At 42.0% G+C, this 24,467-nt stretch overlaps 2 protein-coding genes across 3 annotated transcripts in view; both read right to left on the bottom strand.

Moving 5' to 3' along the window:
- Positions 1-1,677: 1,677 nt before the first annotated feature.
- On the bottom strand, positions 1,678-10,306 carry fbxo2 (F-box protein 2). Of its 2 annotated transcripts, none has more exons than XM_075460121.1 (6): positions 10,181-10,306; positions 8,805-8,863; positions 5,215-5,341; positions 3,253-3,345; positions 3,032-3,170; positions 1,678-2,182 (listed from the first exon to the last, which is right to left on the bottom strand). In XM_075460121.1, the coding sequence occupies exons 2-6, from the start codon at positions 8,839-8,841 to the stop codon at positions 2,048-2,050; spliced, it is 531 nt and encodes a 176-aa protein (XP_075316236.1). In that variant the 5' UTR covers positions 8,842-8,863; positions 10,181-10,306; the 3' UTR covers positions 1,678-2,047. The 2 variants fall into 2 exon arrangements, with proteins under 2 accessions (XP_075316236.1, XP_075316237.1); XM_075460122.1 differs by having other exon boundaries at positions 8,805-8,866; positions 10,181-10,301.
- A 1,437-nt stretch (positions 10,307-11,743) lies between these two features.
- The window catches only part of LOC142376667 (integrin alpha-5-like), a 76,721-nt gene continuing 63,997 nt past the window's right edge, over positions 11,744-24,467 (bottom strand). The window contains exons 27-30 of the mRNA XM_075460120.1: positions 15,021-15,134; positions 13,766-13,867; positions 13,518-13,640; positions 11,744-12,424 (exon numbers count right to left, since the gene is read on the bottom strand). Coding sequence (XP_075316235.1) covers positions 12,341-12,424; positions 13,518-13,640; positions 13,766-13,867; positions 15,021-15,134 — 423 coding nt within the window. The 3' untranslated portion in view covers positions 11,744-12,340. The remainder of the gene's footprint in view (positions 12,425-13,517; positions 13,641-13,765; positions 13,868-15,020; positions 15,135-24,467) is intronic.

Raw genomic sequence — 24,467 nt, 5'->3', positions numbered from 1 at the left:
GCGGAATCTTGTTCCTAACACCAAGGTTGTGTTCGAAACCGCATACTTCTCCTACTACTCATACTAACTGAGTTAGTATGCGTTTTTGAGTAAGCGAGAAGTTCCCGGATGCATACTAGATTCTCTGAAATGTTGGGTATGCATCATGAGGTTACTACTCATACTCAAACTACCCAAGATGCAACGTAACGTGACGTCGCCGATCGTCATTTCCTGTCAAAACGGCAGTTTCAAGCTAGCTACAACGAGGGTAGGTTCACTTCCTGTTTTCAAAACAAAAGCACCAATTGTATGGTAATGGCTTTCCCTATGATAAAAGGCAACGGGTATTTTATTTTGTGAAAATAACCGGAAGTGCGTTGCTCACTGCGGCTAGCTTTAGTAGCGCCAAATTCGTGGGAACAAAATTGTAAACAGCCGGTATTTTGTCAGATTTTCAACACGTTGGGGATCTAAACGACTACTTTCTCACCTGAAAATGTTTCAAATGTTGCTAAAGTTTACAGAGTTTAGAGCTTAAGGGAAATCAGCTTCAGGCCGGCTGATTTCGGCTCGGGCAGGAGCGAAATGCATTGTGGGTAAACGCTCTGCATACTGTCTGATCGATCAGTATGTAGTATGTAGTATGCGGTTTCGAACACAGCCTTAGTTTGTTGTGGAAAAATTCAAATTGAGACTGTAATAAAGGTGAAAAACAATTGTCTTCCTGTGTGGTTATTTTTTCCAAGGAAAGGTCAGACGGTGGAAGAGAGTGACAAGCACATTATTCAAATTATTCCACTTCCTTACGCAATCGAGAAGTTCCTTCTCATTCGGGACGCCTGCAGCTTTACTGTGTTACAGTACAGTAAATGAGAGGGTAGGCTGCTAGTGTGACGCAAACCAGCAGTTTATGGTAAGCTCAGCTGTGCACACAATGAAGATTACTGAAAGGCACTTATTAAGACCGATGAACACCGGGCACAATTTTCTGAAACATACCTCGGCCCTTTCTCCCTGTTTCCCTTCCTTAAGAGGAGCTTCTTGACATCTACCACCTTCTTGGTACAAAACCACTTTTTTTTTTTTGTCTGTCAGACTGTTATCTTTGCCATTTTTCAATAAAGAAAATGGCAAAAAATGGTATCTCCTTGCAGCAGGGTGCGAGTAAAAAAGTGCCTAAAGATACAACTGGTTCCTTACACAACACTGGTTCATCCCTTGAGGTAGGTGACTTGATTCTGCTTGAATAATTCATCGGTCTGCGTTAAGTGGCTCAAAAAAAAAACACTAATTCCTCTGAAAATGGTCGGGTACGAGGACTGAACTAAAAATGTGTCCTGCTCGCTGATTATAGACATTTTCTGGACTCAATTAATTTCCTGTTTTATTTTGCTAACCGTTGTCATCCTTATTTCACTTCCTGTTGTTAAGTTTCCCACCAGTCTCTGCCACACCTGGTGGCCATCAGTAATCATTGTCTCGGTACCATTTATACTCTTAGCTTTCCAGACCTACCTTGCCAGATTGCCTGGGTTCCTTTGTTCCAAGCTCTCTAGCGTTTTCAAAGTGTATGTATACCCGTGTTTTTTGACCCTGCTCTTGCCTTGCCCAGTTTGATACCTTTGATTGTGGATTTTTGACTTGGACAACTGTTTTAAGATTGAGAAGGACAAACCACAACAGCACACCACTGAATTCTGTATCAACAGTGAGAGTTTATTTCATCCCATTTGAACAATTGTTTGCTTTCCACACTCTGTCCATCAAATTTAACTCAAGGATACGTCACTGTGCAGAGGTAGTAGTTTACAGATTATGGTTAATGCCTGTGCTGGAAGCTGCTATCTTAAGTGAGGTTATTAAAGCTATGTGGATGTTTTGGGGGTGTTGATGAAATCACTGCAGCCCTAAATTTCCTTTGCATGGGCAGAAGCAAAAGTTTAAACGTAAAGCCGGTCCCCTTTATTCGCCTGAACCAACTCTCAAAAGCCCTCATTTAACACATATTCCCTATGTCACACTATTCGTTGGCCCCTCTTGGCTCCCCTCTCCTCTTCCCTCTTGTTTACTCCTCGACGGTAACAGAGCTCCCTGTGACCCGGACTCCAAACCAGCCGTCCCAGAACTTGGTGTCTTGCCCTCCGTGTTCAAAGGAGATAAAACGCATCCCAGGTCCGTAGTCAGCGAACGTATGGCTGACCTGGGGTCCAAGCAAAGAGACAAACCACAGTGATCAGCGTAGGCCCCTGCATCAAATGCACGCAATGGAAAGAGCTTTACATGTTTGAGCTTATATAAAATATGCAGATTTTTGTAAATGTACTTTATTTCTACAGCCCTTCACAGACAATCCTTACGATGTACCAAAATGCTTTACAGCAGGTAATAAATACAGAGAAGAAGAAGTAAAAACAAATAAAAACAATAAAAGAACAGTGAAAGCAATAAAATACAACAAAATCGAATAAGATCATCATGCTACTGGGTATTAAAGCCATCCTAAATAAGTAGGTTTTTAGCCTAGATGTGAAGAGGCCCAGGTCAGAAATAAGATGCAGCTGGACGGGGGGCTTATTCCAGAGCCTGGGGGCAGCTTTGGGAAAAGGCTCGCTCACCCCAGGGTTTGTATTCTGACCTGGGCACTTCCAGCAGAAACTGATCTGTTGACCTCAGAGCTCTACCAGGACTGTTAAAAGCTCAGATAAATACGACGGGGTGAGGCCGTGAAGAGCTTTAAAAACAAACATTAAAAGTTTAAAATCAGTTCTGTAAAGGACAGGAAGCCAGTGGAGGGAGTTAAGAACAGGAGTGATGTGCACACGTCTGTTGGTGTTGGTTAAAGACGGGCAGCAGCGTTCTGCACCAGCTGAAGGCGGCTGAGAGAAGACTGGGAGACGCCGACATAAAGCGCATTGCAACAGTCTGACCTTGAGCTGATTAGGGCATGGATGGCTTTCTCAAGGTCATGACGACTTAAAAACATTTTAACTTTGGCCAGGTTTGTGCCCTGCTGTCCCATGAATAAAAACATTGCGGTGGCCTTGAAAACCTGTTTCCATGAGCAGTCATCACCCTCGGGGTCCAGAGTCACTGGCTCAGCTTTGAACTCCTCCAGGACCTCGTGGTTCTCGTCCAGTAGACACACGATCATCTGATAGGAGCAGCCGCAGTCCGACCTGCCGCAGTACCTGCAGAATGAGCCTGCCTTTAATCTGTGGCATTCCTCGAGGACAGAAAGTGGGAATCCCTCCCCATCCTGCTGTGCCTTACCAGTCTTCCACTGTGACGGCAGGCTGAGCATCCAGCTGTTCAGAGGAGTAACCCTCTGCTAACAGGTCGATCACCTGTCTCTTCAGACACAACCTGGAACGCACGGTTTTTAATTAACCCAAGAGGAGTTTGCAATGGGATGACTGTCAACAGTCAGTTCACCTTCAGATAAAAATGATATACGTAAGGGGATAAACGGAGATTAAATGATAAGAAATACACATGAGAGACATATGAAGAGTTCAGATAGCATTATGGCGCTTTTCCACTAGCTCGCCACGGCTCGGTTTGGTTGTGTTTCCATTACAAACGAGTACACTTCGTGCCTCCTCGACGTGAGCAGAGTCGTCGTAACACGGCTGCGCGTGTTGCTGCTCACCCTGTGGCTTTTTGTCGCACAGAAGGCAAGAGAAGACTCCTGGCCGCCAGACAAAACAGTATTGAAAAGTACCGGAGAGTTTTGTTACGAGCTACGAGACGTTTGGAGGTAAGCTAACGGTTGCTAACGCTAGCTTTTATTATCCGCGTTATGACGCTTCCAGTTACGACACTCATCGCCCAATCAGTGGAAGGCAGTCGGCTGACGTCACGTTTTAGTAACGCTTCGGCCCGCTTGGAACCAGGGCTGAGGTGGTACGGAAAATCGTCCCGGTTGCAGGTACGGCGTGCTAGTGGAAACAAGCAATTGCGCGCCGAGCCGAAGCGAGCCGAAGCGAGCTGGTGGAAAAGCGCCATTAGATGAGTTGAACATGTTAAAGACATACCAGTTTAGCAGGTTTAACCACAGTACAGAGAAAAAACTTGGTGATTGACCATAGATTGAGCGTGACTGCATGGTTTTAGTCAGGATGGACTGGTGACCTGTTTAGGTAGCGCCTCACCTCTCACCCAATGGTAGCTGGGATAGGCTGAAGCCCCTTTTGACCCTCAAACACGGATAAATGGGCGCATTGCTTATATTGAGTAACAAGTAACAATGCAGTATTTACAGACACGACACCCTAGACTCACTCAAAAGGTCAAGCTCTAGATCTGCACCGACACAAAAACTACCCCTCCCCTTCTGGAGGGTGTTTATATGTTGTTAGGATGGGCACGTAGCGGCTGGATACGCAAGGTAGGAGGCTTGAGGCAGAGGTAGTGATGACCCAACCGGGTGTCTTATTCACCAACATTTACATCAGACAGACTTTGACATAGACACATACTGCGGACCAGGAGCACTGTGGTCCTAGCAGCATTACGAGCCACAGGAAAACTCTCTCACGTGTGGTACAACTGGCAGCCTTATATCCTACTCTGGCTCTACCAACCAAACCCCTCAGGGATTCCTGCTCCTCCCATTACACATCCCCATAACAACAACACACAAAAACTTTAAAATACATCTATTATAAAATCAATCAATTATACCTCCTAGCATGTCTAAACCATAGAACTAAATCTATAAAAAGACTTCCCCTAAATGATTCTGGTGCACTCCCCCCTACACCAATCAGCACATGGTATGACCCGGAACCTTCAAATGCTGCAGACTAAATGTAGGGACTCTTTTGCCCGAGCACCCCAGAAAAGGAGACATAGGTGAGTGACTTTGCACACATGTTTCAATTACCAGACAGCATAGTCACAGTTTATCGCATCCTTTAGCTAAATGTATACTTATCACAGAGCCTTCAGGCTACTAACGAACTGGATGTTTGCCCTTTACAGGCCTGGTCAACCCTCATTCCCCGCTGAGGGCAACACAGGACCCGCACACCCACGTGTCGTCAATACACACATTCAATAAAACATATGACAATTTGTTTGTGCCTCATTATTTAACATATTACTCATGTGACCTCCAAGACCAAAAGTCAGTAATGAACATTACATATGTATTTGGCTGTGAATATGTTTGGCTTTTCCGCTCTACACCAGACCGTTGTCATTAACTGTAACAATGATAGTCTCACTCACTCAAAGGAAGTTGCGAAGTATTTGGTCACCCCATCGTTGCAGAAGTCGTAACCACAGTCTCCCGGCATGTCCTCCACTTTCCATTGGCTCCCACCATTCTCCGTCAGTTCCCAGAATTCCAGCTGCTCTGGAGGAGGGAATCCACAATCTCAAGTCTATGTTATCTATCCTTCTATGAAGGGTTTTATGTGTCGATTTAAATGTAAGAGCAGGTTTCATAGAGTTTGAGTTATGACCAGGACCAAAGGGCCCCAACACTGTGTCTAACTAGTTTTATCAGTTTATTTGGATTATATTATATTTTTTATCCAATCCAGTCCAAATTTATTCATAAAGCACATTTAAAAACAATGGTTGACCATAGTGCTGTACATTAAAGCTATGGTAGGTAATCCTAGAGAGCTAGCAAGAGAGCTAGCAAGATTCGAAAGTGTCCCCTCCTCTAAGCTCCACCCCCCCCTCCCCATTCCGTCAGTGCTTCATCCAAAGCCGGTAGAACCGCATGCGCACACGGAGCAGGGAGCCGGCAGAGGGGGGCGTAGGCAGAAAGCAGAGGCATCTGATTGGTTTTTGTAGGCGCTCCAATCCGAGATCAGCGTCCCGCTGATCTCGGATTGGTCAGCTTTTTCTCAGTCCTGCAGCTGCCACAGAGGTCTGATTATTTTCGTCCCTTTTTCTAAATACATCTTGTATAGATTTCTCTCAGGACAGACGGACCATTTCACCCAGTATTACAAAATGTGTTTCTGAACAGGATTACCAACCATGCCTTTAAGATAATGAATATAGAAATCATATTACGTTACATTATATAATATGATATTATAATTTGCAATCAAACATCCATTTCCGTTATATCAATGGTGCACAAAGCACTCCATTATTCATGAGCTCACAATGAGTGTTCGAGACCAAGATTTTACCATCTGACTGTCACATGCCATTTTAGTATTTGCTGTGGTTACATGTAAACACGTTACAACAAAATGATGTCACTTCATTGGTCAGGATTTAGAAATCAAAACCACTTGGTTAGGGTTAGAAAAGATCCTACTTATGACTAAAATACATTCTTTTTACAATGTGGCACCATCATAGATGCCATTTTTACACTTTACATACAGTTTATGACCACAAGAGGTCACATATTCTCCAAATAGAATTGTAGGTCATATCTGCCTGCATTAGCATACTCAATAATCTCATTGGGCCTCATGCAAGAACCGTTCGTACGCACAGATTTGTTCTTAAGTCGGGCGTACGAGTGATTTAAGAGAATTTTCGCATTCACCAATCTTTTCGTATTTTACGTTTTCTTTCAGGTACGGACAGAATTTACGAGTGATCCAGACCTGTCGTAGGAGTTTTGTAAAATAGTCCGCTGTTATTCGAATCAAGTTTGCTTGACTAATGGATTGTATATTTAATTACTTTGAAGCAAACATAAATAAATATATACATTATACCCCATAATGATGCTGACATTATTCTGTTTGACTTAAATTGTGCACTAATTGAAGGTTAATATGAATCTGTATATAACAAGGTCAATGGGAAGCGTAACTAGCGGCTGATTTTCTACTTTTGGATGCCTTAGCGCGTCAGGCTCTTGGAAGAGAGCGTGTGTTCCGAGAACGTGTAGATATCCTTGTGGAGACAGACGAATGGCTGACATGGCGATTTAGATTGCCAAGGACTGTGCTGCTGCAAATATGCAGCTTGGTAGAGCCACAACTCCAGAGAGAAACACGCCGATCAAACCCAATTCCACCACACGTCCAGGTCCTCACCACCCTTGGATTTTTGGCCTCTGGAACCTTTCAGAGGGAGATTGGAGACAGATCGGGGGTGTCCCAGTCCTCTGTGAGTCGTGCGCTCCCCTTGGTCATCAAAACTCTCATCAGTTTATCACCCATGGTACATCAGATTCCCACACACCGCTGTCCAACAAGTACAAATTAAGAGGGACTTTCATGCCGTGGCTGGACTGCCAATCATAATTGGAGCACACATATACACATCAAAGCACCCGTGCTGTCATGGAGCGCACTGAGTTGAAGGCCAGGTGGGTGTGTCTCGATACAGCGGGGGGCAAACTGCTCTGTAGCCCAGAGAAGGCATGCCAGATTTTCACAATATTGCCATGAACGAGGGTCTCCTACTACCTGAACCAGCCCAGGCAGACCAGAAGGTGTGGTGCCAGAAGACCCCCCTCATGGGCCGCCCCATCAAAGAGCCATCATGATGAGGCAACAACTGATTACGACTTTAGTTGCAGTCATCGAGCGCCTGGCCATGGCGAGACAGGTTTTTTTTAAAGCCATTTTCATATCAAACCATTTATTTTTTATTTTGGTGACATTACGAACTACAGGTGACACAGAATAAACAGCACTCGTAATTGCTTCCCATTTCTTGGGATTAGCAGGTCCCTTGATTCCACTGCTGACTCTGCTAAAAATGACAGATTTTCCTTTTTGGATCTCTGAAAGCAGAACTTCAGTCTCAGAGCCCGTAAAGTTGTTCTTTTTGCACCTTGATGCCATTCTCATGACTCAACACTCAACACTTCCTGGCACAGGAGCGAGGAAGCACAGCCTTATATGGTATCATTTTGGGCGTGGAGTATGCAAATCTACTATCCTCGTGCACTTAAATACGCACGGGTGGGATTCATCATTTACACAGGTCGTTTACACACTTTTTCTGAAGTTAAGGCTACCTTTACACGGAAACGATCTGAAACCAAAACGCAAAAGTGGCGTTTCGTTTTCACTTTTAAATCTGCATTTAGACGAGCGTTTTAGGGTGAAACTCTGCGTGCATACGGAAACGCAAAAGTGTGTGACGTTTCATTATCGATGCAGTAAACACGCCAGATGGCCAGGTGGCAATACTACCGAGACCAAGTCTTTCTACCACTCCATTCATGAAGTTATCCCACCACTGAGAAGTCCTCCCAGGTCTCACCCACAGCTGTCTAGGTCGCCTGCTCTCTCTATGAACTTCAAGAATTTCGAGAACGTAGTTCATACTTTTGGTCTGTTCTTTACTACTCTCGCTCATCATTGCTGTTATCTGATGAAATTACTCTTGAACGTCAATTACCGCGCCTAAGGCGAGTTGAAAGTCCGCAGGGACGGACATGTTGATAGCCTACTGATGTGTTTCCCACGGTTTCCTGGCGCTTTATTATGCTTGTCACGTTATTTCTATGTAACGAGAAACGCAGTTTTGCGTTTTCATCGTTTACACGGTGGCGCGACAGTGGAGCGTTTTCAAGAATTCCACTCTGGAGGGCGGATTCACTATTTTGCGTTTTCATGCCCCCAAAACCAGTTTCCATCTAAACGATATAGTGCATCCGCAAAAAGGTTTTGCGTTTTTAACCCGTTTTCGTTTCCGTGTAAACGGCCCCTAAGAGCGTTTGTTGAATCTGACATAGCGTGTTCGTACGAGACCTTACGAAGAAAGTGAGAGAAATTTAGAATAAAAATATGAAAATGTTCTTGCATGAGGCCCATTGTTACTTCTCTCGAAACTGTTTACTGGTATAATCACAGATCCTCAGAGATATAATGGTGTCTTACCTTCCCCACTAGGATTCTTCAGCAGGTTTCTGGCCATGATCGGAAACGCGTCGGGATGGCTACTTTGGTACAGAAAAAAAAAAAAAAAAACAGAAGCCACAGCTTAAAGGCGGGGTAGAGGATCTTTTTTTGGAACATTTTTTTACATATTGCTTGAAATACTCTTCACACCCCCATTGCAACCAATTAATTAAAAGTTTTGACACAAACATGAAAAGTTTTAGTGGCCTCTAGAACGTACAATCTAGGAAAAACAGTATCCAATCATTGTGAACGGACCGTTCACAATGATTGGATACTGATGCCGTCTATCAAACTGCAATCTGCTCCTCCCTCCCCCTCCTCCCCCCCCGTGCGCGTACCCTGCTCCGTGAACGAAGCTTGGCAGGAAGCTAAACTAGAGCCAGCTTGGCTAGCACCTAGCATTATTAAACGTATAGTTAGCATAAATTAAATACTAAATACTAAATACGGCAACGAGCGATGCTTGCTGTCAGAACAGCGCTCGTGCACCTTCGTGCTCGTGCGCGTTCATGTACTCTAGAGGCGTGCCTTTGGGGGGAAAGTGAAGAAAAGGGTTAGGACTTTTTACCTGTGTATTTTCAAAATGCAGCTTCGCCGGACTCAAAATCCAGGATCTCCTACCCTACCTTTAAATCAGTGCTTCTGTCCAATTCTTTTTATAATTTTTTATACCATCCACCTCTACAAAACTGTTGCTGACTGCTTTAGACAAACCAAAATCTTTAGTTTGGGTTAGTTTAAACACTGACAAACAGTGTTGTGTCTCGCTTGGTTCAAAAAGTTAAAAGAAAGAAAAACTGGAGCACCTGGTGTCTCCACAGATTCCAAACCCAATCACTAACACCCAGTGTGCTGACTCAAAGCACAGCAGACAGAGAGAAAGCCTGGATCTTTACTTGCTGAATAGGAGGCATCACAGAGGATCAACCAGACGTCAGACATACATCTGTTGGCAGGAAAACAACTGGGGGGCAGCTGAGCACTTTAGCTAACCATTCAATTCATGTCCAGTGGGTCAGACTGCACAAAATCTCCCCCAAATGTTCTTTGATTTGAGGAATTTCTATAACAAGTAACTCTCTTGTTAATGTTCGAGTTTTATCTGAAGGTGTATTATATCTGAAGCCCAGTGGACAGCCAGTCCAACAGATTAGTGCGCATCAAACACTGCATTTGCACTGCATTTCACTGTTCACCCGGCACACAAACAGCTGAGTCATCTGCCCCTGCAGACCCAAAGTCACAGGGACAAGAGATCCAGCGCATGCATATCAATGACATGTTGCTACTGCAAACAGCATGCTTAGCCCTGTTTGGATTCACAGTGCTGTTTGAATATGTGCGTTACTCACAGCCAAGGAATGACGAGCAGAGTCCTCTGTTCCCTCCGTCTCTTTTCCTGAACACCACTCTGAGCTCCTCTGCAGAATCGCACCCTCGTGACGGAGAGACTTTTATAGGCACACACACACACACTCACACACACACACACACACACACTCACACACACCCACTAAAAGAGAGAGGGAGGAGAGGAGGAGGAGAGAAACAAAACACCCAAATTGCAGGAAGTAGCGTCCATCCAGCAGAATTCAGCACACACTCAGCACAAATATCAATAAGAGCAAACACATCAGCTGCAGTGGCTTCTTTTTCACAGAAGCAGTCAGTAAATCATAAAATGATCATAGATACCTCAGTAACTGACTGATAAGTATTTAGTTGATTATCAATTACTTTTAAGCCACCTCCTCGGTGTTCTTATGGTTGGGTTTATATTTTTCTTTTTCCCCTCTTCTTTGATTGCTTTTAACTGTGTTTTAATTTTTGTGTTTTATATTTTTTGCATGTGGTATGAAATTCGCTGTATAAATAAAGATGCCTTGCCTTTTCATCTGTGTGTTGTAAGACTGTATTGCCATTATCTCTGTGTACACTGGTTAACATGAGCAACTCATTAGCACATGACACCATTATTTTATCTGCATAAACGCATACACAAGTGGTTAAAAGCAAGCTGTTTTTAAATGAATAGTATAATGGCCAAAAAGGATTTTTTTTTATTTCCAGTCAGGGGATCCATCCTGGTCATTATATGATACATTCACTCTGATTTCATCATCAACATTTCAACATCGATTGAAATTCATGAGATTCAACATTGATTTGAGTTGTGTGGGACCTGACAAAAATATGAACCTTCGAACCAGTATTGATCTGCCTGTGAAGCTCATGACTTGTACATGGCCCAGAACTAATGACTCCACATGTCAGAGGAGAGAGCCGTCAGCACTCACAATACTGCAGTATATGCTATAAAATGCTGCTAACCCACTTTATACCATGCATCAATGCATAGAGATTTGTAAACCATGAGGTTTTCTATTCATTATGTTATCTCAAGATAACAAAGCTTGATTTTGCCTGATAAGGAGTTTTCATGTTTTCACGAGAAATACGCCTTTTTTTTCCTTGCTTGAAATCCTAAAATATTAGAACCTCATGACAAAACGAGTTTTGGTTTCTAGAGATTACGTGATTATTATCAAAGTGAGTTTTAAAATAAGTAGCTCCTGTGTTAACATCCAACTTCATCGTTCACTTTTACTGTCATAACAGTTACGGAAGATTTATAACTAACAATCAATATCCAATTCATTCTTTTAAAAAAACTCATTTTCAAAACTTGATCAAATATCATACATTGTCTGCAGTTCATGACTATAGATGAGACCAATGTGTAAATGGTCTGGTAAACTGAGGGCTTCACTTTGCAACTTCCCCAAGACACAGCTCCAACCCGCCTGCCAGTCCTCCCCACCTGCAGGGGGCGACCCACGCGTTTTACAACAGAGTATCATGGCCTGAACTCTCTCTTTGGTTTCTATTTACTCACCGCTGACCCACGACAATCATTGTGGTTGGGTATACAAAATTAGGCTTTATTCTGAGCCACATCAACAAAAGGTCCAAACACAGTCATTACATTGCATCATAAACACACAACCTCCCAATATGGGAGAGGGATGATTCAAGTCAAACATTGCAGTTTCATCAGGTGTTTCCTGCAGACGGTACAACATTCAATCAATCAATAAGAAAAACACTGTGCCATAAATAACAAGTGGTGTATAGATCGTACAAACGCAGGAATTTCAAGAGATAACAAACATTAGGATTGCAAACATGGCATCAAATACGACTCTTTGGAAAAAGACATGGTGTAGCTTTAGTGCCTTCTGTTAGAGGTGCATTTGTTTTTCAGAGTTCATCTCCTGAGCTCCTGAGGAGGCTCGGACTGTACAGATTCATGTCCAAAACAGCAGTGCATAATCACCTGCATGACCCTGTCGTCGTCTCTGCTTTGGCATCTTAGTGCAGCACCAGATAGTGTATTCCAGTGATACAGCACCCGTAACTGTCCCTGCACAAATGGGGGTGCTGGTTTGGGAATGTGGTGACACTTCCTGTTCTTTGGAACAGCTGCAGGGGACGGGGAGCTTGTCTTGGATCTAAGCTTCAGAGGACGCCTGGGGTTTGAGGTGGGCCTTTTCCATGGTCGTTCCGTACTGATCTGACCTTTTAAAGAAGCCCATCTGCAGGGAAACACAGAGAGATCACACACAAGTTAGGAAAGAATATCATTATCCACCACTATCGTTAGAACCATTACTATTAGAATGTCACTATCAGTTGTCTGTATTGGGGGCAAAAACCAAGTGTGATATATGATAAATCTGTCTTTCCTGTTCAAAGAATGAGTTGTATTGATTAAATACAACTAAATTAAATAATAGAGTTATAACCCGGACTAAGAGATCTGAACACATCACACCAGTTTTTAAATCTTTACTCTGGCTTCCAGTCAGTCACAGAATAGATTTTAAAAGCCTGCTGATGGTTTACATCTGTGATATGTTCAGAGAATATAAAGCCAGCAGAGCTCTTAGATCCAAGGATCCCCAAGGTGTTGAAAATCTGACAAAATACCGGCTATTTACAATTTTGTTCCGACGAATTTGGCGCTACTAAAGCTAGCCGCAGTGAGCAACGCACTTCCGGTTATTTTCACAAAATAAAATACCCGTTGCCTTTTATCACAGGGAAAGCCATTACCATACAATTGGTGCTTTTGTTTTGAAAACAGGAAGTGAACCTACCCTCGTTGTAGCTAGCTTGAAACTGCCATTTTGACAGGAAATGACGATCGGCGACGTCACGTTACGTTGCATCTTGGGTAGTTTGAGTATGAGTAGTAACCTCATGATGCATACTCAACATTTAGGAGAATCTAGTATGCATCCGGGAACTTGTCGCTTACTCAAACTCGCTTACTAACTCAGAAAGTTAGTATGATTAAGTATACGTTTCGAACACAGCCACTGAAAACTTACTCTCTACAAACATCCAATCTTTCTCCATTTTGGAAATACATCGACACATTGCACTTTCAAACTCACTTCAAAATGGAAATAATAGTAGACTTAAAAAAAAAAAAGTGTTTTAAATACACTTTTTTCAACATCAATTAAGCATGACAGATTGGACGCCGTTGCACGTAATGTGGCCTCGCTCGTCCCATTGTTTGTGCGGTTTCGTAAGATGAAGATTGGATCACATCAGATCTTTCCTAAGTGTGCTTCTTCCATGGTGCTTGTATGGTAGAATTGTTCTTTCTGTGCCTTTTACCTTGTACAGCAGATATATGAGCAGTGCCAGCAACAGCAGTCCTACTAGAACAGCCAGAATAATGATCCACACTGGAACCCAGAAGTGGGTTTCCGGCTTGCTCCACATCACAGCCGCTGCCACCTGAATAACATCACAGAGCGGAGCGTGAAACCTTGCTCTGGCGTCCATGTGCAAACCACAAGGACGTTTACAGGCTTGTGAAAGTATAAAAAAAATCCAGAACGTATGAAACCAGATAAATTTACCTTTTTGGATCCAGATGGCTTGAATTTGGGAGGAATAGAGTATGGCATACTGTTGACGTTGTACTGAATGGAGCACTCCAGGATGTAGTGCTTGTTGGGCCACTGTGCACAAGCAAAGAACAAAAGCACAATCAATGGGTACCAGTTTAGATCAAACTCTGTTGAATCAGCACGCTTTATGTATTGATACAGTTCACACTTATTGTGTGGAAATAGGATGATTTGATCATTAATGCAGAGAGTGCCTAAAATTCAGTGTGAAAAAACTATGATCCTCCAGCAGGGGGCAGTATGTGAACACAGACTGCCATGAGTGGGTCTGTCGCGCAGTCTGTACCTGTTTCTGATCAAAATATACAAAATATAAGACTGCATCCAAAGCACTTCTTGTAAAAATACTGACTGAACATCTAGTTTCAGTTTTCTTGAACTCATGACATTCTTTAAAGAGCTCAAGATAAAAGACTTAAAGGGATAGTCCGCCTCTTTTGACATGAAGCTGTATGACATCCCATATCAGCAACATCATTTATGAACATCTTCTTACCCCCTGCTGCGTCCTGTGAGCAGAGTTCCAGCCTCGTTTTGGTGTTGATGAAGGTAGTCCGGCTAGTTGGCTGGGGTTTAAAAAATAAAGCGTTTTGCTCCTCAAAACAATATCCGTTCAAAAGAGTAATACATTTGCATCACAAAATGGTTCATCCAGAAAAAGTCAGATCTCACAATCGCTTGGCGCTATTTTCTCTCCCTTCGTATCACTGCCTGCTGTGTAAACCGTGCAGACCGAAGTGCAGACCGAGCAGGAAACACAGTAACAGGCGCGGCTGTCGGCAGCAGACAGTGATACGAAGGAAGAGAAAATAGGGCCAAGCGATTGTGAGGTCTGACTTTTTCCTGGAGAACCATTTTGTGATGCAAATGTATTACTCTGTTGAACGCATATTGTTTTGAGAAGCAAGGCGCTTTATTTTTAAGCCCCAGCCAACTAGCCGGACTACCTTCATCAACACCAAAACGAGGCTGGAACTCTGCTCACAGGACGCAGCAGGGGGTAAGAAGATGTTCAGAAATGATGTTGCTGATATGGGATGTCATACAGCTTCATGTCAAAAGAGGCGAACTATCCCTTTAAGGAAAGAAGACAGAGGGTCGCTTTTTTTGACACCTCGACTCTGCTCTGGGCTTTTACCCTGACTTGAACTCCTCGTACTGACAGTGAGCCGCATGTTTACGGCGTGTGCCCCTGTAGTCTCACCTGAATGAAGGTTTCAGCCCAGAGTCTGGAGCGCACGGTCAGGATGACGCTGCCTCCTCTCTCCAGCCGCCCCACGTCACACTGCAGCTCCCAGCACTCCACAGTACCGCACGTCTGCAAAATTCACCACTTCTATCGTTAAATCGTTTTCCCTCAAGACATCGGGGACTTACAGTCCCTGAAAAGCACTTTAGATTTTCATCATTCTCAGCTCGATTTGTTGAACATATGAAACTCCCACACTTTGTGAACTTTAGCACTTCAGTGCCTCAGGCCAAGACCAAATTTTCCCTTAAGAGACATGAGTAAAGTATAACATGATCTCAAAATACAAATGACCCACTATAGTTGTTGCCATAAACTTCAGATGACTTTTATGCGATGGAATGTTTCCTAGGCTTTGACACATATCAAAATTCCAGCTGGGATTTTTAAAGCAACATAAACACGTGCATCGTTCTTACAGTCTTAGGTGCCATTTATACTAATCTGTTTCTATATCGTTTCTATCGCGGATGCACTATCCATTTACATTAAAATACTGGAATATGACTTCATAGGTGGAAGGATTCAAAGACGCCGGAGCCCACGTAAGCATTCGCATACGATGCTGATTTTAGCAGTTGTAAACGGTGAAAAACGAGGATCCGCAGTGATGAGCTCTAGCTACTCGGCTTTTATAATGAGAACCCAGCCACAGCAGCAACGCAAGCCGTACATGGAGCGTCGCTTTTGGGTTAGACCGGGAAGAAGCAGCGCATGGTGGGACAATTTCGCGGACCAAGTTGTTGTCGCCGAAGAATGGCGCGAGAACTTTCGAATGTCCAGAGCGGCCCTGATAAATCTGTTAATATAAAGCAGTTGCTCATGCTCCAGATGCAAGGGCGATCATGTGATGTGATGGCTGATTAGTCATGTGACTAGCGAATCAGCCGATCCCCGTTTCAGTGTAAATGTAAATAGTTTGCAAGACGCCGACACGAAGAAATGAAATGAATTAATGTAAACAGAGCCTCAGTTTTCAGCATCTTTCAGACGTCACCATCCAGTCGGACCGTTTTGGCATCACTGACACGTGCACTGTGTGGGGTTTCCAACCGTCTAAAATTGTCGCCAAATCTTCAAGCAAGACCGTGTGTCAAGCAATGCTCAGTGAAATTATAAAGACCTGAAAGTGATTGCTTTATAGCGAGCTGGCATAAAAATAAAATAAAAAATAAAAAAACAGGCTCCGCTACAGGACGAGGTCGGTGAAACATTTACGACTCAAGAAGAAGTAGAGTTGTAGACCAGAGCCTTTTTTCAGCAGTATGCTGAAGTGTCCATCAATTCATGTGTTTAAATAAGCAGAACAGGTTTTTTGAAAAATATGTAGTTCATTCAACACTTTTTAATTTTTTGCTGGCCTTCAACGAACAGCACTTCCCTTAAACTGCATCATAGTACAATATAATGTAAATTATCCATATACCCTATATTTCTTATTGGTTCAGTCTGCTCAGTTAAATTTATTTTTACCTTTATTGTTAAATGTACAAATCTGTTTTTATTTAGTTTACTGATGTTTATTATTATTACTATTATTATTATTTACCCTACTCTTCATACTGTAGATTTGTTTACAGCTGATGTTTATTCTCTATTTTTATTCTATTCTATTTGCTTGTTTTTATACTGCAAATATCTTTTATACTGTACGCTGTTGCAACACAATAATTTGCCAAATTGGGATGAATAAAGTATCTATCTATCTATCTATCTATCTATCTATCTATCTATCTATCTATCTATCTATCTATCTATCTATCTATCTATCTATCTATCTATCTATCACACATGGACAGAAGACAGAGTCCAGGGATGAGCAGGGGTTGGGACTTTGTTAAGTCATTCGTGAATATGGTGAAACTCAGTCAAAACAGCATAGTTTCCTATGGTTTGACTCACACTACACAAAGAAGTTTAAAAGAACAAGGCTAACTTTTTCAAAAAAGACCTCTGAAAGATAGGGATATATTTCTGGGTTCATATTAAAAAACAGTTTTCAGAGAGTTTCTGTAGATGGTGCTATTTCCTTACTCATTTCAGCTGTGTGAAAACTCTTTACATAAGTACTGACTGTGGAAAAGCAATGCTAATATTCTATTCAGGGTTAAAATGTGGAGGATGGGCGAGCGGTTACTTATTCATCTGGCTGCGTTCTCTGGTGTCAACATAGTGCTTTCAAATACCATCAGAGATGGGCTGTCAAACATCCCAGTCACTGACGCACGCTGAACCAAAATAACTCTATAAATCACCACGCTAATTAACTCCACTTCACAAACAATTACAGCGAGGAGCGGAAGATGTTGACCAGAACTCATCGTATCTGTTCCCATTTCCTCTGTTGAAACAAATAACCTCATTAGAATTTTAATGTTCTGGGCAGAAGGCAAGGCTTCTTTTTCTCACAATCTGAATTTATTTCTGAATTCTGATTTTAGTTTTGGTGTTCCACATGCAAATACAAAGCCCAGTCAGCAGAGCCATTTTAAATGAATGTGTTCGAAACCGCCTACTTCTCCTACTACTCCCACTACTCCTACTAACTTTAACTTTTTTTAAGTTTCCGGATGCATACTAGATTCTCCGAAATGTTGGGTATGCATCATGAGGTTACTACTCATACTTAAACTACCCAAGATGCAACGTAACTTGACGTCGCCGATCGTCATTTCCTGTCAAAACGGCAGTTTCAAGCTAGCTACAACGAGGGTAGGTTCACTTCCTGTTTTCAAAACAAAAGCACCAATTGTATGGTAATGGCTTTCCCTATGATAAAAGGCAACGGGTATTTTATTTTGTGAAAATAACCGGAAGTGCGTTGCTCACTGCGGCTAGCTTTAGTAGCGCCGAATTCGTGGGAACAAACTTGTAAATAGCCGGTATTTTGTCAGGTTTTCAACACGTTGGGGATCTAAACGACTACTTTCTCACCTGAAAATGTTTCAAATGTTGCTAAAGTTTACAGAGTTTAGAGCTTAAGAGAAATCAGCTTCAGGCCGGCTGATTTCGGCTCGGGCAGGAGCGAAATGCATTGTGGGTAAACGCTCTGCATACTGTCTGATCGAATGAGTATGCCGTTTTCAAGTATGTAGTATGCAGTATGTAGTATGTAGTATGAAGTATGTAGTATGTAGTATGCTGTATGTAGTATGTAGTATGTAGTATGCAGTATGTAGTATGTAGTATGTAGTATGCTGTATGTAGTATGTAGTATGTAAAATGTAGTATGCAGTATGTAGTATGTAGTATGTAGTATGCAGTATGTAGTATGTAGTATGAAGTATGTAGTATGTAGTATGTAGTATGCAGTATGTAGTATGTAGTATGCTGTATGTAGTATGTAGTATGCAGTATGTAGTATGTAGTATGCAGTATGTAGTATGTAGTATGTAGTATGTACTATGAAGTATGTAGTATGTAGTATGCAGGGTGTAGTATGTAGTATGTAGTATGTAGTATGCAGTATGTAGTATGTAGTATGAAGTATGTAGTATGTAGTATGCAGTATGTAGTATGTAGTATGCTGTATGTAGTATGTAGTATGTAGTATGTAGTATGCTGTATGTAGTATGTAGTATGTAAAATGTAGTATGCAGTATGTAGTATGTAGTATGTAGTATGCAGTATGCAGTATGTAGTATGTAGTATGAAGTATGTAGTATGTATCAAATCAAATCAAATCAAATTTATTTATATAGCACATTTCATGTACAAACAGTTCAAAGTGCTTTACATAAAATAAAAGCATTGCAGCAGGGAGTGCAAGAAGCATTAAAAATACATAAAAGAATATAAAAAGAAACAAATAAAATCATTTAAATGAATTTAAAAACAGGCAACAGTCTAGATAAGTTAAAAGATATTTCATGCATAGACACATGAGAACAGAAATGTCTTTAACCTGGATTTAAAAATGTCTACATTTGCTGAAAGTTTAATCTCCACTGGCAGTTTGTTCCACTTGTTAGCAGCATAACAGCTAAATGCTGCTTCTCCATGTTTAGTCTGGACTCTGGACTGAACCAGCTGACCTGAGTCCTTGGATCTAAGAGCTCTGCTGGGTTTATATTCTCTGAACATATCACAGATGTATTTTGGGCCTAAACCGTTCTGGGATTTGTAAACCATCAGCAGGCTTTTAAAATCTATTCTGTGACTGACTGGAAGCCAGTGTAAAGATATTAAAACTGGTGTGATGTGTTCAGATCTCTTAGTCCGGGTTAAAACTCTAGCAGCAGCGTTCTGGATGAGCTGCAGATGTTTAATGCTCTTTTTGGGAAGTCCAGTTAAAAGAGCATTACAGTAATCGAGTCTACTGGAGATGAATGCATGGATGAGTTTCTCCTGGTCTTTTTGGGAGAGGAAACCTTTAATTCTGTTGATGTTTCTGAGGTGGTAAAAAGCTGCCTTGGTGACAGCTTTGATGTGGCTGCTGAAAGTCAGATCTGAGTCTATCAACACTCCGAGGTTACGAACCTGGTCAGTGATTGTAAGGTTCCGAGTCTCAAGATATTTACCAACGCTGACCCTCTTCTCTTTGCTACCAAACAGAATGATCTCAGTTTTGTCTTCATTTAATTGTAGAAAATTCTCTCTCATCCAGGTGTTTACTTCCTCCAGACACTGACACAGTACGTCTGCTGGGCTGCAGTCGTCCGGTGACAGAGACACATAAAGTTGTGTATCGTCTGCATAACTGTGATAATTGATGTTAAAGTTCTGCAATATCTGACCCAAAGGGAGCATATACAAGTTAAACAGAAGAGGTCCAAGAATTGACCCCTGGGGGACTCCACAAGTCATGGCCACTCGCTCAGATTCATAGCTGCCAATTGTAACAAAATAACTCCGGCCTTCTAAGTAGGACCTGAACCAGTTAAGGACCGCTCCAGAAAGTCCAACCCAGTTTTCCAGCCTGTGCAACAGGATTCTGTGATCTACAGTATCAAACGCAGCGCTGAGGTCCAACAGGACCAGGACTGAAACATTACCAGAATCAGTATTCAACCTGATGTCGTTTAACACTTTGACCAGAGCCGTTTCAGTGCTGTGATGACGTCTGAAGCCTGATTGAAAGTTATCAAGACTTCCACTTTCATTCAGAAAGTCGTTGAGCTGGTTAAATACAACTTTCTCAATAATCTTAGATATAAAAGAGAGATTAGAGACAGGTCTGTAGTTGTTCATCATAGAGGCGTCTAGAGTTCTCTTCTTTAGGAGTGGCTTAATGGCAGCTGTCTTTAGTGACTTGGGAAAAATGCCTGATGCCAGTGAGCTGTTAACTATTTGTAGGAGATCACTTTCTACTGAGGTAAAAACAGTTTTTAAAAAGTCGGATGGTATTATGTCCAGAGAACAAGTTGTTGATTTCAGATGCCGAACTGTTTCCACTAGGATTTTTAAATTAACATTATTAAATTGTGACATAACGTCAGAGTTATTTCTAGGTTTTAGACACAGATTAGTTTTCTTGTTTGTCTGTGTTGCGTGAATGTTTTGTCTAATTGTTTTGATTTTTTGGCTAAAAAAGTTGGCAAATTCGTTGCATTTCTCAGTGGAGAGGAGGTCTGGGTTTGACTGTTTAGGAGGATTTGTGAGTTTTTCAACCATAGCAAACAGAGTTTGAGAATTGTTGACATTCTTATTAATCATTTCAGATAAATGCAGCTGTCTGGCCTTGCACAGCTCATTGTTATAACTACGCAGGCTTTGTTTGTACAGCTCATAGTAAATCTGAAGCTTTGTTTTCCTCCATTTACGTTCAGCTTTCCTGCATTCTCTTTTCAGGTTTTTGACCGTAGTGGTGTTTCTCCATGGAGTTTTCTGTTTGATCAAGGTGCTCTTGATTCTTATCGGTGCAACAGCTTCCATTACATTAAAAATTTTCAAGTTAAAATGATCCAGCATTCCTTCAACCGACTCTGCACTCATTGTTGGTAACATAGCTATGGCCTCCCTAAACTGAGCACTTGTTTTCTCATTGATGTGCCTCTTCTTAACTGAGAAGCTGGTTGTTTGAACATTCTGAGTAATATGTAAATCAAATAAAATACAAAAATGGTCAGACAAGGCCAAATCAGTAACAACAACAGAAGAAATATCAACACCTTTAGAAATGACCAGGTCCAGAATGTGACCTCGAAGGTGAGTTGGTTCTGTTACATGTTGCCACAAACCAAACATGTCCAGCACAGAAGAAAATTCTTTGGCATTACCATCCGTCATATTATCTATGTGAATGTTAAAATCCCCGGTCAAGATAAAATGGTTAAAATCAGTTGAAATAACAGACAATAATTCAGAAAAATCATCAATAAAACTTGCACAGTATCCTGGAGATCTGTAAATGATTAAGAACAGGATTTTAGGAACACCCTTTAAAATAAAACTCAGATATTCAAAAGAAGTGAAATCACCAAATGAGATCTCTTTACACTGGAATGTATCTTTAAATAAAGCAGCTTCACCCCCACCTTTCCTCCCATTTCGGCATTTATCCATAAAACTAAAGTTTGGGGGAGCTGCTTCATTAAGAACAGTAGCACTTGTGCTCTCTGTTAACCATGTTTCTGTCAGAAAAAGAAAATCTAAATTATGTGAAATTATGAAGTCATTAACTAACAGTGACTTATTGGACAGAGATCTAATATTAAGTAAGGCTAGCTTTGTGGAGTTTACACTGGTCTCTGTTGTATTCTGAGTTGTACGTGGTACCGTTAACAAATTAGATAAATTCACCCAGCAGGTTGACTGTTTTCGATTCCTTCTTTTACTAACTAAAACAGGAAGCCTATTGGGTCCCAGCTTGTTCTCAGAACAGCTGTCAGAAGTCGGACTTCTATAGCAGGGACCCTGAACACATCATGGCATGGTATCTTTGTTTTGAACAGTACTATCTTTGTTTTGAACTCTGGATGTTGTGCTGCTCCTTGAACACCCTGCACATCCCCTTGTGTCCTGCTCTGCCAGGACAGATGATGTAAGAGGAGGAGGAGGGGGTGCCCTGCGTTTCTCGGTTGATGGTGGTCGCTGGAGTCCTGGCTGGGATAGAGACATCCTTTGGAGACCTTGGGTGATGTGGAGTAAAGAGTCTGGTGAGGGGGGAGGGCTGGGGGTTGTTTGCCTCGCTGCTGTGTCCTTCAGTCTAATCTGTACAGTCATGTTTGGGTTTGCCGTCCCAACAGCATGACGTAAATGTGCACCAAGTAATCTGCATCCAGTTCGATTGGGATGCACGCCATCAGCTCTGAAACGCTCCTTACAGTTCCAAAAGATATTAAAGTTATCAATGAACTTAATCCCATGGGCGATGCATGCATTTGACAACCATGTGTTCAGGCCAAGAAGTCTGCTGAAAAGTTCAATTCCTTTACCCACAGTAGGAATGGGGCCTGAAATGGAGACCCGGTGTGCTCCATAGTGACACAGTCTCTCCAACAGCAGAGAAAAATCCTTCTTCAAGATCTCAGAGCCAGTCTTCCTCCTCAGAATATCAAAAGACCCTGTATGGACAATGATCCTCATGCCATCTGGATGAGTAGACAGAATGGTCGGCAAAATATCTATCAGTTCCCTGACTGATGTATCAGAAAAAGTTATATTTTCCGTCTTTGCCATTCTGACATGCTGTGTTATAGAGTCCCCGATTAGAATGGTGTCTATTCCTTTTTGTGTGGAGGTGTCGATCGCTTCTGTAGTCCTCACCTTGGTTGTGGGATTTGGGCTTCTCCTGATGATCTGGTTAGCCCTTGGCTGAGGTTTGGGGCCATTTCTCTTGTTTCTCTTCATGTTTGGGTTACATTCATCATCACACACTCTATTTGGAGTCAACGGATCGTATCTATTGTGCAATAGAACTTCAGGTGGCGGAGTGAGTGCTGGAGATTTAGGTTTCGTGCTGGATTTACCTCTGCGACGGACAACATGAGACCAGATCCTGGCTGGGGTTGATGATTTGGGTTTGGCACCAACACTGTTCCAGTGGGAGATGTCAGTCGGACCGTCCGGTTTGGGAGCTTCACCAGATATTCCAGTGTCATTTGAACAGATCCAGGGAAGTGTGTCAGCCAGGGCTGCAGTGTGAGATTCCACATCAGCTGTGATCCCGTGTAGAAAGATCTGAGTTAGTCCTTTGTCACATGAAGGCTCCACAGCCTGCGCAGGAGCTATCATAGAGTCAATAAATTCCTCGTCGTTACGAATGTCTTGCAGCGTTTCAATCCTCTTCTCGAGCTGTGCTACCTTCGCAAAGAGTAGCTCACACTGTGTGCAGCTCACTGATACTGCAGGGTTAGGAGACATTGTTCTGTCCGATTCTCTTTGTAAACAAGAGGGCTAATACCGTTTACAAATACACAATTAAAAGAAAAAGAATAAAAGAATAAAATTATATCCAAGACTTGTGGAAAGAAGTAGAATGATTTAAAAGCGAATAAAGCAATAAGCAGCAGGAGGAAGCAGGAGGAAGCAGAGACACGTCTGCACTCTTCAGAAGCAGGAAGTAAATATGTAGTATGTAGTATGCAGTATGTAGTATGTAGTATGCTGTATGTAGTATGTAGTATGCAGTATGTAGTATGTAGTATGTAGTATGCTGTATGTAGTATGTAGTATGTAGTATGTAGTATGTACTATGAAGTATGTAGTATGTAGTATGCAGTATGTAGTATGTAGTATGTAGTATGTAGTATGAAGTATGTAGTATGTAGTATGCAGTATGTAGTATGTAGTATGCTGTATGTAGTATGTAGTATGTAGTATGTAGTATGTAGTATGCAGTATGTAGTATGTAGTATGAAGTATGTAGTATGTAGTATGTAGTATGCAGTATGTAGTATGTAGTATGAAGTATGTAGTATGTAGTATGCAGTATGTAGTATGTAGTATGCTGTATGTAGTATGTAGTAGGCGGTTTCGAACACAGCCCCCAACACAAGGGTACTGACTTTATTAGAGAGCCTGTGTTGTGGCCTGTTTGGAGTGAGCAGATCTGCATACTCACATCACCAAGACTCAACTGACATGTTGAGCTAAGGAGCAAAGACAAAGAGACCTCCTGGAGTCTTTATGGAACACATGGAGTCCACTGACAAGAAACAAATGTTTTTAGAAAGGCTAGAGAGAAAAAAGTAAAACCAAAGCCGACTCTTCACTGAGTTTACCATTTTAGATTGGCTTGTGCATTTTCTGCCTTTAACAGGGCTAAGCTAACAGTTTCACTTTGCTCCCAGTCTTTGTGCTAAGCTAGGCTGAAAATGACTCACACATGGTCAATATTTATCAGTTTTACAGACGGTTTATCACATTATCAATGTTCTGTTCTTTAAGTCAGAGTAAAGGTTTGATAGGCCTTCGTAGCTCAAGGGGTGCCGAGGCTAACGGTAAGGCTAAATTAGCTGC

Source organism: Odontesthes bonariensis, chromosome 3 (genome assembly GCF_027942865.1).
Source record: "Odontesthes bonariensis isolate fOdoBon6 chromosome 3, fOdoBon6.hap1, whole genome shotgun sequence".
Taxonomy (NCBI): Eukaryota; Metazoa; Chordata; class Actinopteri; order Atheriniformes; family Atherinopsidae; genus Odontesthes; species Odontesthes bonariensis.
This window is presented reverse-complemented; position numbering and strand designations above follow the sequence as displayed.

What these genes read in the sequence shown, in the direction of transcription:
- fbxo2 (XM_075460121.1), bottom strand. Translation starts at nt 8,841, where the DNA reads ATGGCCAGAAACCTGCTGAAGAATCCTAGTGGGGAAG. An exon ending in GAAGAATCCTAGTGGGGAAG is followed by an intron (nt 5,342 to 8,804) that starts GTAAGACACCAT and finishes TCCCTCCTCCAG; the next exon opens with AGCAGCTGGAATTCTGGGAA. An exon ending in TACTTCGCAACTTCCTTTGA is followed by an intron (nt 3,346 to 5,214) that starts GTGAGTGAGACT and finishes CGTGCGTTCCAG; the next exon opens with GTTGTGTCTGAAGAGACAGG.